Below are 19898 nucleotides of genomic sequence, written 5' to 3'. Positions count from 1 at the left end.
TAGGAAACACACACCAGTTTGGTCTCTGTAGCCCAAGGTGAGGTCCTATGTCAGCAGAAGAGAAGGGGTGGTGGTGGAGGAAGGCTCTCCTATGGTGCTCCAGGTGGAACTGGAAGGATGCTTCCTTTGGTCCTCCTGGGTATCCAGCTGCCTGGTACTTTTGGGCAGTTCGAACAAGACTGAAGAAGAAAAAAGACCTGTCTGGAGTCAAGGCAAATGAATGTCTGCTGAGCTGGTCTCCTGAGAAGTGGGGTGAGGAGAGCAGAGCAAGTTGGGCTACAGGAGCCAGGCAAGACCCTTGGCTGTAGAACATGATAGGGGAGTTCTTCAAACCATGGTGATAGTGGCAAGCTGGAGCATATCCCTGACATGGGTCCCTGAACAGCCCTGTCCATGTCCTCAGCCACCCTGGCAGTGCCTACTCCCCTATCCCCAAGCTCTACCCCTGCAACCACAAAGAGCCATGCAGAGATATGTCCAGCAGTCACGGTGCCCTTGGCTGTGCCATAGCAAGACAGCACTGCAGCAATCCTCCACCTGGAGCACAGGGAGAGGAGAGAAGGGAGCCCAGCATAGGCACACGGGAGGCAGACCACCCTACTAAGCCCTGAGACCACCTTCCTGTGGAGAAGGGGAGAACAGAGAGTTTGCCATAGGAACAGAGTCAAGAACCAGTCCCATGCTGCCCAGAAGGGCCAGCACCAGGAGAGCTTTGGGTGCTAGTCCAAGGGATCACAGTCACTGCAGGCACTGGGAGCTGCCAGGTGGGCAGGGGCTGCCTCAGGGATGCAAGAATGGGCTAACATGCATCCTAGTGTTGGGGGATGGAAAAGTAGCTTTCAGAGGGACAGAGAGCCTTTTTTTTCCCTACTTTTTTAAAACTACAGATTATGGGACTACAGATTGTGTCATCCCTGTCTCCCTGCCCTTCCATGCACTGCACCATCTTTTACCCACTCTGTGCCCTAGGCCAGTAACTAACTCCTGTCTATTCCTGCCGGTTAACTGCAGCTGAGAAGTCTCTTCATCCCACCAAGTTCCAACCACTGTATTGGCCCAGGTTAACTGACAGGCCAGTTTCAACAGACCCAAAGGCCAGTGGGGCACATTTGGGGCACAGCTGAGACACAGGAGGGTCTATGGCTCCTGCTCAGGTCTGTACCAGATGCTCCTGGGCTGTGGCTTCCAAGGGCCAAGACAGGGATGAGGGAGAATGAGCCTTGCACAGTGGCTTGCATGACCTTTCCTGGCATCATATCTCCAAGTTCCAGGAAGGCGGAACAGCAATGTCCCTGCTGCCTGAAGAACACCCAGCCAAGCCCTCACATTCCACCCAACAGTATCTTGTGCCTCACATCCCTTGGCCACACTGTCCACTGCCAGCCCCGCACTGTTCACAGCCCCCAGAACACAAGGTGCCCAGGTGTGCTGTGGGTCCCTGTTATCCCACTACACTCACTGCTCTGCTGCTACCCTCAAAGGCTTTGGGTCTCCCTCCAGCAAGGGCTGGTGACACCTCCCTTGGCCATCACTGCCAGGTGCACAGTGATGAGGATAAATGTTTGCATCGGCTCAGGACTTTGACTCAGATTTTGTGTATATAAGGCAGAACTGTTTTTCCTTTTTATTTTTAGGCATCAGTGAAAATAAAAATGAGCAGGAATCCTGTGTGCCACAGGTTTGTTGCTGTCCCTCCTGGTCCAGGGTGCTGTGGCAGAGGAGGGTGCTGGCTCTGGGGTCACACAGGTGCCGATGCCCCTGAGCATAGCCAGGGTTGGGAAGGGTGTCTTAAAGCATCAGCCTTGCCCACATAGCACACCCGGTGCCCATCCCACAGGGATATTGCTGGCAGTGGCATGGCTCATATCATGGCATGGCACTGCCACGTCTCATTCCTTTGGCACCAAGAGGGATGGCAGCACTGGCGTGACCCAGCAGCTGCAAACTCACGGCTCTGGAGACAGTGGGGAAAGGGTGAGGCCATGCTTGGGCTGGCAGAGGCCAAAGAACAAGGTCAGCTGCCCATGGATGAGGCCACCTCCCATTGGCGCCTCCTGGTCTCTAATCTCATTTTATGGCTGTCAATGGGCTGAATATCCTCCTTGTCCAAGATGAACAAACAGAAAATGAGGATGTGAGATAGTGCCTGAGACAGCTGGCATTGGTGCCCAACAGTCTCCCCTCTCCATCCCAGTGGCATCCCCCTCGTCCAGCAGAGCACTAAGTAAGGGGTTGCCCTCAAATCCCTGCCCCAAATGGCTCCTCCAGCTCCAAAACTACTTCCATTGCCAAGTGTTGCCTGGTGAGAGGTGGGGATGTGTGTGCCGAGGTGCCAGGGCAGGGCAGGTGGCTGTGGAGGGACACCTGAGGCAGGATAAAGTCCTCATGGGTGGAGGAGATGAAGGAGTGGGAACAGAATGAGGTGGCATTGCAGAGAGAGGAACAGAGCAAAGAGTTTGTTCCTGCAATTGCAACAGCTGCTGCACCTACTGCTGCACTCTGGTGACCCTGCACTCACCGGCACAGTGCCAGGCTGCCCATGGCATGGAACCACTGCTTCTTCTCAGCCCTGCAAGGGCATGTGAGGAATCAGATGCTAAAACAGGCAGGGGGAGGCAAAGGCAATGGAGCTGTTGCCATATAGGAAAGGGAAAAGACTGGATGGGCCACCCACCTGAAGAGCTGGGCTGGTCTGGGGAAACAATCATTTCTGTGTGCAGACTCCAGCATGGTCACCATATCAGGGTCTGGCTCCTCCACAATCACCCTCCTTCCTCACTGGGCTTTGGCTGCATTTGGCATCCAACTTTGTCATTGCCACGTGGGGACCAGCAGTGGGATCCTGCCCTGGCAGGGAATGGGGTGAGGGCAGCCCAGGATGATCATCACTATTGTCTGCAAGGGGCATGTCTGGGGAGAAACAGAGTCCTGGGGGGATGAAAGGTGCATCTCCCAAATTCACGTGCAGTGTTGTGTTGCCTGCAGGTACACAGGAGGCCGGGACATAGGGAAGATGCTCCGTCGCCCGCCCAGAGAGGCTGTGGGTACCATTGACAGGATGAAATTCCAAATGATACCCTAATCTGGCGCCTGCCTGTTTGCACAGCAGGGTAAAAGTCCAGGGAGCCGTGGGCTGGGCCCTTGGGTCCCTGCCACCCGTGTGTGCACAGGGAGCCAGTGCTGGCGGGAAGAGGCAATAAATGCACCCACACACCCAGTCACCCCTTCCCCCTACACACATACACGCCCCTTGACCGGGTGACGAAATGCATCTGCTGTGTTCCTGCTCCCATGTTCTCCCCTGCCGCCCTGCATCTGCCATTTGGGCAGGGATGGGCAAACCCTGCAGGGTCTCCCTCTGCCAGGAAAGGGGCTGGTAGGCACCATGTGCCCATTGGTTTTGAAACCTTTTGTTCAAACCTCCTGGACACGTGACCTTGATGGTTGTACCCCTGGCAGGTGACTGACATCTGGTTTTAGCACCTGCAGCAGCTGGCTCCTGAGTCACATGTCCCACATGGAGCCTGGTCCTTGTGGGGACAGCCTGCCCTCATGGTCCTGAACAAGCCCTGGCAGTTTCTTTCTCTTTCTTCCTGTGTGCTTTTCATCAAATCCCACTGCCCAGCTTCACTCCTTCTTGGAGAAATCTTGAAATCATCATCAAAATAAGGCCACACACAGCAGGTGGCCAAGTACACCACCAGCCTGCCAGCAGCCTCTGGCATGGCATACTTCCTGGCAGTGACTAACCAGAGCACTGCTTCCACTGTCGCCTTCTCATGTCTGTGCCACAGATCTGGGCACAGTCCTATCTTGCTGTCAGCCACCCTCACCTCTTCCCAGTGACCTGTGCTCCAGCACTGGGCCCACGAAATGCTGGGCTCAGTCACTCACCCTAGGGACTGCCCAAGGATTGCTCTCGCCCCCAGCATGGTGGGATGTGCTGGTCCTACCCAAAGAGACTGATGGCTGTGGAGCAAATCTCTCCCCCAGGCTGGGGGCTGGGCTCAGCCAGCATGGGGAGAAGCCACTTTTGACCTGCTCAGGCTCCAGAAGTGTCCTGTTATAGGAAAATTAGCTCAGAGCCAGACAAGAAAGTGCTGTGATCTTCTGGCATCTGCACTCTCACTGCTGCCACTGCTGCTTGGGGCACATGAGGTGCTCAGTAGCGGAGTGCCTGCAAAGTCAGGTCTACCTCTAGGGAGACCTGATGCATTCGTGACATGAGTGAGGCAGCAGCCGTTCCTCCTCGCTGCCCAGGTCTGGGGCTTAGGTCCCAGAGCTTCCCTTTCCCCGTTAGGAGGGCGCTTGACAGACAGACCTCCCTCCTCCTCCCCTGCTCCGCACGCAGCCATCCTCCACTCGAGGCAAACCTTTCCTCCAACCTCGCTCCTACCGTTCCCCAGCTCCCCCTGGTAGCGGAGGGCCCCCCCCGTGCCGGCCATCGCTTCCCCGCTCCCTCCTGGTCCTCTACAGCGTCGGAGAGAGCGAGACGAAAAGTGTCGGAGCGGGGAGCGCATAGCAACAGGCTCTGGGATGAAGAAGGTTCGGCAGCAGCATCTCCGAAAGGTGAGAGCCGGGAGCGGGGGTGTCCCAGGGACAGGAGCCGTGCAGTAGTGGTACCCCTGGGAGGTGAGAGCCAGGAGTGGAGGTACCCCCGGTCTGGGAGAGGGGAGCAAGGAAAGCCCCAGCCTGGGAGCACTGAGAGGGGGAGGCACGTCTATCGCCTCGCATCGCGTCCTCGGGAGGCTTCGCGGGCAGTCGGCAGGGATTAGTCGGGTATTAGGGGAATGGTGCGGGGCCAAAGTGGGATTGTGGGCAGAGGGATGGGGCATTTCGTGCCCAACGCTCTCACCTCGCTGCCCCGAGAGGGAGGCACCCCTGCTCCCCCCAGCCCTCCTCTGCCAGCAGGTGCTGCCGGCGGTGGGTGACTCGTGTCTGGCCAGGTGCCGTGGGTGGCACTGGGGGCAGAGCTGGCTCCTCACAGCCTGGCACTCTGGGGACGCTGCTCCCACCAGCCTCCGGGACTGCCCGGGCTCGGGGGGTGAGGAGTCCCAACGCTGGGATGAGCACAGGAAGCTGGCAGTGCCTTTCCTACCTGTGGCTTGGATTGCCTCTTCATCCTCCTCCGTAGGATTTAAAGGGGTCTGGGTGGTGGGGGGTCAGCTGGACACTGAACTCTGGGTTCAGAGCAGAGCTGGCAGAGCTACAAATCCTTTCCACCATTCTGCTGGGAACCGTTTTTAAACCCAGCTATCAGGCTTTCTCATCCCAAGCTCCCCTCCACTGCCACTTTGCTATTACAGCCTCTCTGAGTTTCCATTTCCCCCCACTTTGAGGCCTGAGCCCTTTCTCATGCCTGTCCCCCATGGAGGGGAGCAGGCAGAGACTGTCAGTCACAGCTCCATCATGGGAATCCACTGCTGCTGCCAGTGGGTTAGCCCTTCCTGGAGCATCCTGGGCAGTGACCCAAGGCTGGGAGCCCCTTTGGCTCTGCCCTCTGCCAAACTGTGCCCATTAACCACAGGGCAGGGTGACTCCAACTTGTGCCAGCATGCTGATGAATTAAAGCCCAGGAGAGTTTCTTCCTCACTAGGAATTTCCTAGGATATTGACCTGTTTGGAGCTATTCTCTTGATGACTTTGTGACTGCAAGATCCATTCAAAGTCATCTTTGTCCCTTCCAATGGCTGAGTTACTTGATGCTGGTGATCCTGTTTAGCATTTATTCAGGAATTCATTTAGTCCCATGTCGATCAGCTGGGATGAAAAGCAGATGTCTCTGGAGTTATTTTCCCCATTTCCAGTGCTGCTTAGAGCCCTCTGTCCTCCATTACCCAAAAATACTCTTGCTGAGCTCCAGAGGGAGAACTTGGTGCTTGCAGCTGCCTTGGGACCCCTGTGTCCAATGCATCTGTCTTACCTGGAGCTGGAGGTGGCTGATGGAGAGGTGTGCCCAGCCCCACTGCAGCACCTGCCTGGGACCCTGAGAGCCTCCTCTCCCTCGCATTATGATCCACTTCCCACTGGCGAGCCAGGAGTTTTAAGTTCTTCTCACCAGACATGTTTTAGATATATGGAAATTACTCTTTAACAGAGAAGATCTTCCTCAGGCTCAGGATTTCAGATTGGCTTTTGCATAACAGTATTCAGAAGAGCTGGGTGAATGTTTTAACTTGATTATTTGCTTTGGGAGTTAATTGGTAGAAATGCACTAAAGCCCATGGGAGCCAGTGTTGGGAGCCACGGTTTGGGCTGCCCATGCCTCGCCAGGCTGTGGAGCATCTTCCTCCTGCCTGAGCCACTGCCCTCCTCTGCCTGCCACAAACTGCAGCAAAACTTCCCCAGGGTTTTTGGATGAAAGACCATAAGCATTTGTATCTGTGCATATTCCTGGCACTCTGGACATTGCTGTAATGAGTTTGGTTCAGCCTCTGCCATCTCCAGCCCCCAAAGGCCTCCGTGCTGACTCCACCATCTCTTGCTCCCTCTCATGGCGTGGGCTGGGGGCACCTGGGGTCAGTGCAGCCTTTCGAGGGGCTCTTCCACACCATAGCTATGCTTTATTTACTTCACTTTCTAAGCAATATTACATTTTAATTAATTTTTATGCTGTTTTGTTTTGGGTTTTTTCTCTCAGAGATTAACAAGCAATTCAAACTAATCTGAAGTGACTCACACTTTAGACTCACTGTGCTTAGATCCACAGGGGAGAAATCTGGCGCTGGGTGGCATTTCTCCCAATCAAAGGCTGTGATCCGTGCACAAAACACTGACAAAATAACCCCACAATGCCAGCTTGAATGTAGACAAAATATAGTGAAAAAGTATCTTTGCTCTGGTTGTTTTTTTCATGAGTTTAGGACTGGTTTGAATAAATGGGTTTACAGAAAATAACGAGCACCAGGCAATTTCCTTATGGACGTGGGTTCTTATCTTGGCAGAGACTGAAGTGCTTTTTCTTCTCGGTGACCTTTGATTTGCTGAATTCTTTGGGAGCATCTTTTGGTGAATAATGAAAAGTGATGCTGTGTTCAAAGAGGCCATGGTTGCCAAGGGAGCTGTTAGTCCCTGTCTGTTTATAACCGCGAGACGGGAGCCCAGTTTGAAGGATGGCAGTTGACGGTGGAAAGTACTAGAGCAATATTGTAGCATCAAAGGAAAATTCCTGTTATGATAAAGGCTGAAAGGGAGCAATAATCTTAAAAAGAGGTCTGGAATTGAGCTGGTGTGTGAGACTTCCAGCAATCTGAAGTAGGGAGGTGTGCTTTTCTCAGCTATTTGGGGAGAAAGGTGGGTTGGAATCCTGCTTTGCAATTCATTTGAAGTCACGCAAATAGGCCAGATTTTCTGTAATTTCTATGGAAAGACTGGGATTCGGGGCATTTTTGAGCACAGCAGTCAAGGAGCAGCCTTTGTGTGTGTTTTACAGCAGCATCCGTGACATGTGCCTCCCCAGCCTGCCCAGTGGGGACCACGTTGTCACTGTCTCGAGGGACTACCTGATGCTTGAGCAGTCTCTGCTTTCTGCTGTGGGGTCCCAAATTTAAACTGCAGAGCTCCAGCTGAAGATATTTATAAGGGGAGCACTAATCACTGAGATACAGATGATAGATTACATCCCATGGCCCTTGAAGAGGGGACTGAGATGGGGACTGGGCTATTTACAGATTGGAAAAGGTCCATTTGGTTCCTTTCTTCTCTTATTGTTGCTTCTGTGTTGATTTCTGTGCTACATCTGATGGATAGGCACTTGCATGTAATGAGCTGCTACAGCTCCACCTGTGCCCTCTTTCAGGTGTTTAGGATTCAGACAGAGATGCAGGAGTTAGGCAGAGGATTTAATGATCTCCCAGCACCCCTGCTTGCTGTTTTTCCTGTGATGCAAACCTGGAAAACAAGAGCTCCTCAGGCAGTGTGATGGACTGGGAAGCATTTTGAGGGGGGGAAAGGCCCAACTGTGGTAGTCCCCACTCAGTAGGGACCTTTGTGAATACAGGTTTTAGCTGCTGAAACTTTTGAGAAGCTGTTGCAGAGCAACCTGTCCATCTCCTGCAAGCCCAGGCAGCTGCAGGTCATGCCTGCTGTGTGTGCTGGACTAATTAGCAGGCATAGCCATGACTTGGGGATGTTGCTAAGCCAGAGAGCTGTGCTGAGCAGCTGCAGGAGGGCTGCCAGGTAGCAACAGTTTTATAGCAACAGTATTAGATTTGGGTCATATTTTGACTTTTCAGCCTGTCTTTCTGAAACTTTTTCTTCTGGCCCTTGCCTTGTGTTGGTGGCATCCAGTAGGGCTGGGCCTTTCATGGAGGGGTTTAATGTAACAGCTTTGCTAGGGCTTTGCATTTCAGTTTGGCTTTTGGAAGAGTTTGTCCTGGCTTGTATTGTCCCTTTAAGGGTTTTCACAGCAGGTGGGGACAAAGGTGAGTTTGCCTCTGTGTTTAGTGCCTTTGGGTTGCAGGCAGCATGTCTGCAGTGCCTGTGGCTGGGGGTTTGGAGTGCACCTTGTGTAGGGTGGGAGCTGGAAGCCCTCGCCATAGACAACATGGCTCAGTGTCTCCATGGGAACCAGCAGCAAGAGCATCCCCTAGTCCAGTCCAGCCAGAGAGGAGGAGGAGAGCAGAGGAGGTGGCTGCCACCTTCCTGAAGGCTGTGACAGGGCAGCACTAAATTCTACTCACCAGCCAGCTCTGTTCCCTGGGGGAATTTGGGTCTGCTGTAGGCTGTGAGTGTGTGCTGGTGCAGGTGACCCACAAATCCTTCTAGCTGATCCCTCTGAATCCTGACCCCTCTCCTTCAACCACATCCCATAGGCTTGTTCCCTAGGATTGTGATCAGGGACACAGAGAGAGCTGCTTTTTCCTTTGGAGGGCCCAAGAAGAAGAGAAGGTTCCCCAACAGGCTCTTACTGCCCTGGTCCTGGTGGTCTGCAGGGACCCCAGAATCCTCCCATGCCTCAATGTGAACATGACATACTCCCATGCCAGGGCACAGCAGCACGTGGTACCTCAGGGCCAGGATCCTCATCCCACTCCTTTTTTGCTTCTTGGTCTTGCTGAGGGAATATCTGTGATGGGATCTCACCCGGCAGCTGCTGGCTTAGAATTTCACCTTTGGAGGGATGGAAGCCAGCAGGGATGCCTTCCCCACTCTCCTAAATTCAGGAGACCAAGAAAATTCAGACCAAGTATCTCACTGTAGACCTGATATACACCCACATACAAACAGCAAGGAGTCCTCAGGGTGTCTCACCCCAGCCTAAATGGATTGCAGGACTCACACCTCCCTCTTGCAGAACTGAGGCAGTGGGAAAGAAGGGAATGGATTAACCCCCTGCCTGTGCTGCATTGATCCAGGGCACAGTAGGGAAGCTGGAAGGAGGTGTTTCAGCAGGGACAACTGGGAGCATCTCAAAATCCCCACAGCATAGGCTTTTGGCAGCTGGAAAAGTGTGAAAACTATATGGAGCATTTAATGGCAGCCAGCTGAGTGCCTGGCATGGCAGTGGCACATGGGGCTGGGGTGTCACACTCCCTGGCATGCCATGGTGTTCTCCTGCTGTCCTCATGGCCATGTTCTGCAGGAGATCTGGAAAGTTTATTGTGGCCTCTTGAAAGGATGTCTTCGGAACCTGGGGTTGCAAGATGGGTCCTGGTGAGCCTTCCCAGGGTGAACCAGGACCACCCTGCCTTTCCCAGGGGAGCTCTGGTCATATGGGATTGTATTTATTGCCTTTCATTGCTCAGTGGCAGAGCAAGACGTTGGCTGGGGTGGTGAACCAAGAGCTGCTGTGATGGGGTGTCCCCGGGGGACAGGTGTCAGTGCTGTGGCTCAGGGTCATGAATTCACACACGAGTTCTTGGCACTCCTTCCCACTCTCCCATTCTTCATTCTCTGATTATATTCCTTCCTTTACCCCATCTGCCTCTCCCATACCCTGTTCTCTTGCTCAGCCAGTGACACCAGATCTCCTGGTAAGCCCCAGCAGCCAGGATGGGGACCTGGGCTCCGAGTGCCCGGAAGACAGAGGAAATTGGACAGGACGTCTGGATTTCCTGCTCTCCTGCATTGGATACTGTGTGGGCCTTGGAAATGTCTGGAGGTTCCCTTACAGGGCTTACACCAATGGAGGAGGTACTTGAGCATCCTTTGGAATGGCCAGTTTTCCCATCACTGAGTTGAGGTGGTGGGACATGTCCCTAAAGACATTTCCCTTCCCTTTCTTGGGTCTGGGAAGTAGCACTCATCCTTGTTAGGTGCAGCCCCCTCCTGCACCCCAGGCTAGTTTAAGGCATTAGCCACCTGTACCCACATGTAGAAGGGACACACCAGCCCATCTCTGTATTCCTGACTTTGGAGAAATCCCCAGCTCAATGCAGAACTGAACACCACCTGAGCATCTCTTCTGGTGTCCAGTAGATTCTTGGCCTTGTGTCCTTCAGGACTCAGCAGGGTCAGAAAATGCTCCCCAGCTATTGAAGGAGGGAGCCTTTTACAATGCAAGAGTCCAGCAAGACGGTGCAAAGTGCTGGTTCAACTACTCCCAGAACAATTGTTTTATGCAGTAATAACTGGAGACATTCATGATGTTTGTGAAAGGTGCAAAGAGAAAAAAATTGGAAGTGGGGTGGAAACATGGCACTGGTGAATCACAGCTCCTTTCTCCTGCAGTAACAGTGAGCTGTTGCTCCTTGCTGTGTTCCAGATTTTAGGGTAAATCCCTCAGGGCCACACATATTGAGTGAACTTTATTCCCTGTCACAGATGGGCTTGAGGTGTTTGCTCTGTATTGCTTTCAGGATTTTTTTTTTCTTGCTTCTTGCAGGAGCTTTTTTGGTTCCTTACTTCATCATGCTGGCCATCTGTGGGATCCCCATCTTCTTCATGGAGCTGTCACTTGGCCAGTTCTCCAGCCTGGGGCCACTTGCAGTCTGGAAGATAAGCCCTCTCTTTAAAGGTGCGTGGGGAAAATCCAGAGCCTCTGCAAGGCCTCTGCAAGACCTGTTTTATGAAGACATGGACCACCTGCAGCATTCTGTGATCCTCAAAGCTCTTGTTAGAATCAATGGTTAAATCCCAGGAGACAGAGGAGCAGTCTGGGCTTTTTGGTTAGCTCCTTTACTAGCTGCAAGATATCTATGAGATCTGTCAGTCTTTGAGGGTTTGCATGGCATGACCAGCTTTAGAAATAGTAGAAATAGTATGAAAATGTTAAGCCAGCTATTGTACAAAATTAAGTATAAAAGCTAAGAAATGACTGTTAAAACAAAGATGAGAATAAAGCATTCAAAAACAAACAACAGAAAGAAAGGTGAAATCAAACACTTTTACTCTCAACATTAAGCTGGAGTAAAGTTGTGTGTATGAGGCAATAGGTCAACAATACATAGAAAGCAAGCCTAGAGGGTAAAATTACAATAAAAGGCTCCCCCACCAGGTGAACCTCTGACCGATTGAACGTTTGGCTGCTGAGGTGCAGTGTCTGACCCTGGTTTTGGATGTGCTCTGCTCTGGAGAGATGGCTCACTCCTTCTTTACCCTCTCCTTTCTCCAGGCGTTGGCATGGGCACGATCCTCATCGTCTCCTTGGTGGCCATTTACTACAATATGATCATTGCTTATGTTCTCTTCTACCTCTTTGCATCCCTCACAAGCGACTTGCCCTGGCAGCACTGCGGCAACTGGTGGAACACCAACCTGTGCCTGGACCACCACGTCATCAAGGCGGGGAACTCCACCTTCCCCGTCAACATCACCAACACTGTCAGCCCCAGCGAGGAGTACTGGAGGTAAACAGGTCAGCCCGACCCATTTGTGGGGATGTGACTCTCATCCAGCAGAGGAGAGGATGGGGATGGGATGAGTGGGGAAGGGTCTGTGTTCCATGTCTCACAGCATGTGGGCACTCACGGCTGGTGTTGTGGGTGCAGTGATGGGCTCTTGTGCTCACTGTGGGTGATACCTCAGTTTAGCTATTGGGATGTGGGAGGTGTCCATGTTCTAGTGTTGCTTTGCTGGCCTGGTGATGTGTTGGACTGAAATGAATGCCATGCTTGGAATGGCTAGGAATTTGCTCTCAAGATGCCAGGCATCCCCTTTAGGCTGTTTAATACGTGATAGAGAAATCACACCAACTGTTCCCATTTCCTTGGCAAATAGCTGCCAGTGCCTGGGATTGTTGACAAGGTTATTTTTTGCAGCAGAGGCATTTCTAGGGTCAGAGAGGGCCTCTAGAAGTAGGCAGGGGATGCCATAGCTGCTCAGTAGTGGTTCTCCTTTCTCCCTAGCCGGTATGTCCTGCATATCCAAGGGAGCTCGGGAATTGGGGATCCCGGGAGGATCCGCTGGAACTTGTGTCTGTGCCTGCTCCTTTCTTGGACTATCGTCTATCTGTGCATCCTCAAGGGAGTCAAATCCTCTGGCAAGGTGAGGGCTGGATGGTCTGTTTTAGGGGGATTTAAAGTGATGCTCACCAGTGCCTGTGACTCTGCACATTTGGGAAAATGAGATGCACAAACAGCACCTGCTGGACACAGGACATTTCAGGGATGCCTTCTACACGTGGACACCAGCAGGGCTGATGCAGCCCAAGGACCCCAGCACGGCAGGGTGGCACAGGGCAGGGGGGCAGCACTTGTGCTGTGCCCTCACTCCCAGCTCTGCCAGCTGGCTCTGCTCTCCCACAGGTCGTGTACTTCACTGCCACCTTCCCATACCTCATCCTGGTGATGCTGCTCATTCGCGGTGTGACCCTGGAGGGGGCCTGGAAGGGGATACGGTTTTACCTCACACCCCAGTTTGATCACTTGCTGTCTTCCAAGGTGAGCAGAACACTGTGCAGTTTGTTGAAGACACAAAAATGAACTTTCTGCCACCTCCAGTGTGCAACAGAGGCAGTTCCCTTACTCAGGTATCTTTTCTGACCATCCCTTGACCTAAGGTCTCCTCTCTTGGTTGCTCTTAGACCAAAAGTCTTTGCCTCACACCTTTTCTGGACCACGTGGCCTATTCTCATGCCTGAATTTCTGGCCCTCCGTGGAGGGGATGGTGTGTTCACCACTTCCCCTTGGTACCACAACCATGGACAGGATCATACCAGCCCCAGGGATGGGCTGGGAGTGGCAGTGGGTTCCAGTGGTGGATTTGGTTGTTCTGGTGTTCTGAAGAAATCTGCTTGTGGAGCAGGGGTCAGCAGGGGTGGTCCCCAAGAGACCCCCCAGTTTTACAAGGGCATTTAATGCCACACTGGGCTGGCTCTAAAATATTCTTGTTAGCCCTTGCACTAACTAGTTGGTCCACTATGAGTAGTGAGTGTGTTTTAACAAGGAAAGTGAAAGATCTGTGGGCTGTGTGTGCTTGGGGTGCTGGGAAAGATATGCCCAGGGGTCTGGGAAGGAAGATTTTCCATGCCATCTTCCTTGTGAGGAGGTTTCCAAGTCCCTGATCTCCTCTCAACTGCTTCCTTCCCCCAGGTGTGGATCGAGGCAGCCCTGCAGATTTTCTACTCCCTTGGGGTGGGCTTTGGGGGCCTCCTCACGTTCGCCTCATACAACACTTTCCATCAGAATATTTACAGGTGGGAGCCAGCTGCTGTCTTGTAAGAATTGTGGGTTGGGGGGAGCCATGAAAACCTCATCCAGTGGGTTCAAAGCCAGCAGAAGTAGCTGGTGCAGCACACAGTTATCTAGCACTGCTAATTGCATGAGCACCATGTGCATACCTGGCAGCTTGCACAGGCTCAAGAGGAACAGAGGGATCTGTTTGAGAAAATTCTCCTAAGCACTAAGGCAGAGCACCCAGCTTCAAAGTTTTGGGCTGCAGGTGCTGAAGACTGAGGATAATTTGTACTGGAGTTGTTTGTCCTGTCTCAAACATCCACTGCAGTTCACCAACGGAGAGAGGTGTTGGATGTTTGGTCTGATCCCCTCCACAGGGGAAAGCAAGCTTGGGTGGAACCCCAAAAATTACCTATGTCATGAAATTACATGCTCCTTTTGACCCTGGAAAGCACATGAGAGGCCCTGGGGGAGAGTCACACTGGGACACCTTGCTGTGGCACTTGGGGCTGTCAATGCCATCATGCACTAGTGAGGGGTGAGAAGGAGCAAAAATGTTCAGAGCATCTTATTTCTCCTCTGTAGGGACACCTTCATAGTCACTCTGGGTAATGCCATCACCAGCATCCTGGCAGGGTTTGCCATCTTCTCTGTTTTGGGATACATGTCCCAGGAGCTTGGGGTCCCTGTTAACCAGGTTGCAAAAGCAGGTGAGGCCAAATAAAGACCCTTTTGCCTTCCCACTCTGCCTGGGTGTGCTGAGGAGTGTCCCTTCCAGGATGGAAGGCACCTGAGGGGGTCAGTGTAAAGGGATGAAGATGTATGCTCACCTGGCCAGGCAGAGGGGAGGGGGGAGACATGCTTGTGCTGTAAACCTTGAGCAACAAGTGGTGTCTAATGAAGGTCTGAGCAAGGAGCAGGCTGGTTCTTCTGCACCCCTCCACCCACTGCTGCAGGACCCCTCCTGCTCCTCCTGCAAGAGTCTTGGCAGGTCCCTGCTCCGGTGCTGCTCTCCTCTCCTCCATGCCCCCATGCCCAGACCTGTCACCTCCTTTTCACCCTGCTGTCCTTTGCCTCCCCTAGGTCCTGGTCTGGCTTTTGTGGTGTACCCCCAGGCCATGACAATGCTCCCCCTTTCTCCATTCTGGTCGTTCCTGTTCTTCTTCATGCTGTTAACCTTGGGCCTGGACAGCCAGGTAAGGACAGAGCCCACTGAGCCAGCTGTGCATCCCAGGCAGCCTGAGGGCTCAGGGCACCCTCTCCTTCTGTGTATGCAGTTTGCATTTATGGAGACCATCGTTACGGCAGTGACAGACGAATTTCCCTACTACCTGCGGCCAAAGAAAGCTTCATTCTCAGCTGTCATCTGCATTGCCCTCTTCCTGATGGGGCTCATCCTCACAACAGAGGTAAGAGCCAACTAGGACCTCATTTTAGGGAGAACTTCTGTTGGGGCCATGTTTGCAGACACGTGTATGCATATCAGCTAACAAAGAGCTGGGGAAAGAGAGACAATGAGCCTGGGCACCCAGATGTCAGGTCCAAGGGGAGTGACACAGTGTTATTCCCATCCCTATTCCCATCCCTACATGAACCTCATAAGGAGTGTGATGTCTCTTGAGGGTGCTGACTGCTGTCTTTCCCAGGATCCACAAAAGCGGAAGGACCTGTATAGGGCTTTATTGGGATGATGGTCCTGGAGATATTGGCCATTGTGCTTTGTCTCCACAGGGTGGGATGTACTGGCTGGTCCTACTGGATGACTACAGTGCTGGCTTTGGTCTCATGGTGGTGGTGATCACCACCTGCCTCGTGGTGACACGTGTCTATGGTAAGGGCATTTGTTCCCACAGAGATGGGCTGTCTGTATGGAGAAAGGGATTTAGAGGGAGTGGTAGGGAAACCAACAGCCTCACAACAGAGAATGAAAACACCTCTGCTCCTACCACTTGTTTCTTCTTGCCCGTCTCTGGATTCACCTCTGCAAAGATATGTGGGGTGCTGAGACCAGTCCCTCAGGCAGCACCAGCTGGGACCCCCTCCTCCACCTCCTACCTGGGACAGGGGATTCTTCTTTGCTGTAGAGGATGAAAACCACTGCTTTTGATCAGTACAGGGCAGCCTGGTACAGGCACTGGGCTCAGAGAGAGGGCTGACAACTTCTGAGTGTCTCTTCTCCTTCCTGCAGGCATGAAGAGGTTCTGCCGAGATATCCACATGATGCTGGGCTTCAAACCAGGGCCCTACTTCAGAGCCTGCTGGATGGTTCTATCCCCAGTAACAATGATGGTAACTGCTCACCTTGAGGTGCCAAATGGTGCTAGAGAGCCGGTGTTGCCAGTATCCCTGGGTGACCTCTCAGTGTGACAAATTGCTTTGCTGGCATCTTCTGCCCCAGGGACCATCCCAGGTTCTTCTGGGAGGTGTCCATCATGTTCAGGCCTTTCTTTTTGACCATGGGACCTTCAGAGGGTTCTGGGATGACCTCACTTTCCTCCCATCCTGCAGGCTCTGCTGGTATATAACATTGTCAAGTACCAGCCCTCTGAATACGGCAGCTACCGCTTCCCCACCTGGGCCGAGGTCTTGGGCATCCTCATGGGAGTCCTCTCCTGCCTGATGATTCCCATAGGCATGGTGGTGGCTGTGCTCCAAGAAGAAGGAACACTGTGGGAGGTAGGAGGGGCCTGGCATTGCTGGGGAATACACCAAAAACTTGCAGGGGTGAGCACAAGCCCCTAACAAGCCTATATCCTCTAGAAATTTCTGTATCCTCTCTCCTGGAGGGGTGTGTCCACATCCCTCCTTCCTGCCCATGAAGTGACACAGATGGCAGGCACATTCCAAGGCATTTCCAGCACTGCTACTTACCATGATGCCAGGCAGATACTGAGCAGCCCTGTGTGCATTCCCACTCCAAAGAAAGCCGGCTGTGCCCTGTGGGGAACCACATTGTTCCAAGCGTGGGGCAGGCATGAGCACCTGGGACTTTCCACCTGTTTTACAGGAGCAACGGCAGAGCAAGGCAGGCAGCTGCCAGACTGTGCAGGCAGCCCAGATGGGATCCCTGCACTGCAAGGCTTCTTCCATGAGCAGGTTATAGAGCTGCTGGCTGCTTATAGCTTTTCCAGCCCTTCACTTCTCTACCCAGACTGTCAAAACAAAGGAGCAGAGCTTGCTGCCCTCCCCAGGCAGCAATCATCTGCTGTCTCTAACCTGGCTTGACACAGCCCTGGGCATCGTGGCATGGCCAGGAGCCCCCTTGACCAAGGCCAACACCTTGTCTGGGTGACTAACCCCACTGCACGGGGTTGTAGCCCTCCAATAGCACCTCCCTCCTGCAAGCCCTCACCACAAACACCCACAGACAATGACATCCCCACAGCAAGGCACTTTGAACTGCCTTCCCAAAAAGCTTCAGGACAAGCATTTGTCCCCATACCACCCTCACTGGGGGGTGGGGAGGGGGGCTTTCCCAGGCCCTGAGGGCTGGCAGAGGACCCTGTTCCCTGGGAGGGATGGGCGAGTTGCAGGGTGGGGGTGTTAGCTCTGGAGGTGGAGGGAGTGCTGGTGCAAGATGCCCGTGTTCCCTCTGCCTGTCCCCTTGCAGCGAGTCCAGCAAGCCAGCAGGCCCACCATGGACTGGGGCCCATCACTGGAGGAGAACCGGACTGGCATGTATGTGACGAGTCTGGCGGGCAGCCAATCTCCCAAACCACTGATGGTCCACATGCGGAAATACGGGGGCATCACCAGCTACGAGAACACAGCCATTGAGGTGGACCGGGAGATGGAGGAGGATGAGGAGGAGGAGTCCATGATGTGAGGAGATCCAGTGTCCTGTGGGCTAGGGGGGCCTCACCCTCCCCTAGCCCCCCAGTTTGCACAGGTTGCACTGCAGCCCTTTGGGACAGCTTGTGGGGGGGTCTTTCAGGCAGCAGTCAGGAGCTGTCGGCTCTGTCAGGTTCCTCACCACCACCCTGGTCCTGCCACGATAGAGCTGCTGCCCGTAATAGTGCCCCTGATGTGTTTCTGTTCAATGTGACAAACTGTGTGATGACTCCATCTGTGTGACAGTGTCTGGTTGAAGTGTCAGGGCTGCCCTGCTCCCACCCTCAGCCCCAGCCCTGTCCTTCTCACACAGGGGTGTCCAGGCTGCAGCAGGTGGCGGAGAAGGTTGAGAGGGTCCTCTGCCTTGGTCTGTTCTCTGTGTATATTTGAGTTTAATAACCCATAAACACATGTAAAAGAGGCTGTAACATCCTCTATGCCCTGAGGACAGTGTGCCAGTGTGCTCTGATCACACATAGGTATTCCAGAAAAACCTGCACAAATCAGTGTCCTCCTAAAGAAATTTGACCTAATAAATGAGCAGTTCAAAACAGAGTTAAAAAAAAAGTGCTTTATAAACATCCAACTCGGGCCCTTTAAGGCTTGGAGATTCCCCCAAGGACCCTGGTGGGTAGAAGGGCTGTGTTTCAGTGCCTGCATGTGATTTTGGGGTTCATCAGCCCAGAGCTCATGTCCCAGAGACCCCGTCTCCTGCAGACACTGCTGGCCTGAGGGTGCCAGTGAGCTCTTGGGTGGGGCTGTTTGGACCTGACACTGCCAGTCCCCGTCAGCCCAGTGTTGTGTGTGCCTTCCATGTACCATCAGCTGGCCAGTAAAAAGTAGTGTGTGACACAGCCCCTGTGTGGGTTATGTGGGGAGTCCTCAGCATGGAAGAAGGGCACATCTAGAGGGGCTCCCAGAGATGGCAGGCACAGCCGGTCTGGGCTTTGTCCTGCAAATCTTTGTCGTGGTGAAAGACAAACCCTTAGGATAAACACAAAAATTAGGGTTTATGTCTGGATTATGTATTGGTTCTGGTGAATTCTGGCATAAAGCTGCACTTTTTCTCCTTCCTTATGGTGGAGAAAATTTAATTATTGCCTTTTCCTCTCTGAGATCATAGGGCCAGCTCCTACACCTTCTCCACCTGCCTGCTCACCTCCCCTTGTCCAGGGATGCTGAACTCATTCCTGGATAGCTCTGCCCTTCCTTTCCTGTGCAGGACCACCAATGGCTTTCCCCATGCTCCCCACCATGGCTACAACTTCTCCAGGCATGTGGGGCTTCGGCAGCCCAACCGCACTGCGAGGCACCTTCGGCCGCTGGCCCCCAGGTTAATCATTAGAGTCCAGCCATAAAAGTGTGGCTGATGGAAAGTTCAGGCCGTGGTGGCTGGGGAGCGGGTAGGGCCTGCCATAAACATTTATGGCCCCAATGAATCCCTTGCTCTAACCTTGACACTATTTGCTGAGCAGGAGGCCTCAGGAGGTCACGGTGGTGCCCAGCCATTGCTGTGAGTGCTGAGTGGGGAGCCCAGGCTGGGCTGACCCTGCAAGGGGCACACATGGGGGTCTGTGTGGGGTGATGGAGTGGGTGATGTACTCAGGTGTTTCATGATGTCATTGCCAGCCACCATGTGCCGGAGGAATCAAGAATGCCTGACACCTTCCCACGGCATGGAGTTGAAGCTGCTCTGAGCTGACTGAGCTGATTTGGTCTCTGCATGTCTCCCAGCTTTTCCTACCTGCATGGGGTCCTGCCACATTCCCCAAATCCTCACTGCAATTCTGGTATCCTTGGGGCTCTCCCTTGGCAGCTGTCATCAACCAGCACTGTGCTGAAGAGCAGTGGGAAGGATGGAACCAAGGCTGTGGCAGGGATGTGGTTGGGGAGCAAAGCTGACAGTATGGGGCAAAAGGCACCAGGGTAGTGAGACAGCCAGAGGACACGTGCCTTGGGCTATGCATGGCTGCCCAGGGCTGGAGGGGGACATGGCAGTGGGAACATTTCAGTGCTGACACCTGCCGGGGCCAGGGCAGATAGCAGGGTGAGGCAGGGCAATGAGGGCACTCCAGGGCCTGGGCATGTGGGACAGAGACAGGGGCTGTGACAGCCCAACCCCAGTCTCCCTCGTGTACCAGCCCACCTGCATGGGCAAAGCCCAGCAGCTGTCTCTGGGAGCCCTCCAAACCCACCCTGGACTCAGCTGGGGCTTCTGTGCCCCTCACCCTGCAGTACCAGCTCTCCCTAAAGCTTCCCCAAACTGCCCAGTGGACACCCCCCATCCAGCTTGAGCAGCTCCTGGGGGCTCCCAGACCCCTGCAGCCCCCAGACCCCCATCTCTGGGAAAAGGGATTGATTGCAGTGAGCTGGTCCCAGCCTCAATGCTTTCGAGGACAGGAGTGTGGTGATGGAGGGACAAGGGGGTGGCAGACAGTCTGAGTCACTGCAGTGACAGAGAATCATCCGTTTCCATGCTCAGAAGTTGGTAGCTATTTATTGCACTTGAAC

General features: G+C 53.5%; 1 protein-coding gene across 2 annotated transcripts; it reads left to right on the top strand.

Annotated features, from left to right (window-relative positions):
• The first annotated feature begins 4240 nt into the window (after positions 1-4240).
• Positions 4241-17616, top strand: SLC6A7 (solute carrier family 6 member 7). 2 transcript variants are annotated; one of them, XM_071569958.1, is made up of 14 exons: positions 4241-4569; positions 9954-10134; positions 10826-10957; positions 11555-11789; positions 12288-12426; positions 12687-12821; positions 13473-13576; positions 14142-14266; positions 14640-14752; positions 14834-14965; positions 15288-15387; positions 15745-15845; positions 16065-16232; positions 17167-17616. In XM_071569958.1, exons 1-14 carry the CDS (start codon positions 4537-4539, stop codon positions 17380-17382), a joined length of 1914 nt encoding a protein of 637 aa, XP_071426059.1. In that variant the 5' UTR covers positions 4241-4536; the 3' UTR covers positions 17383-17616. The 2 variants fall into 2 exon arrangements, with proteins under 2 accessions (XP_071426059.1, XP_071426058.1); XM_071569957.1 differs by having other exon boundaries at positions 14640-14965.
• The last annotated feature ends 2282 nt before the right edge of the window (positions 17617-19898 follow it).

The sequence above is a fragment of the Pithys albifrons genome, chromosome 15, assembly GCF_047495875.1.
Source record: "Pithys albifrons albifrons isolate INPA30051 chromosome 15, PitAlb_v1, whole genome shotgun sequence".
In the NCBI taxonomy this organism is placed as follows: Eukaryota; Metazoa; Chordata; class Aves; order Passeriformes; family Thamnophilidae; genus Pithys; species Pithys albifrons.
The sequence above is the reverse complement of the archived record's forward strand: the minus strand, read 5'-3'. Positions and strand labels throughout refer to the sequence as shown.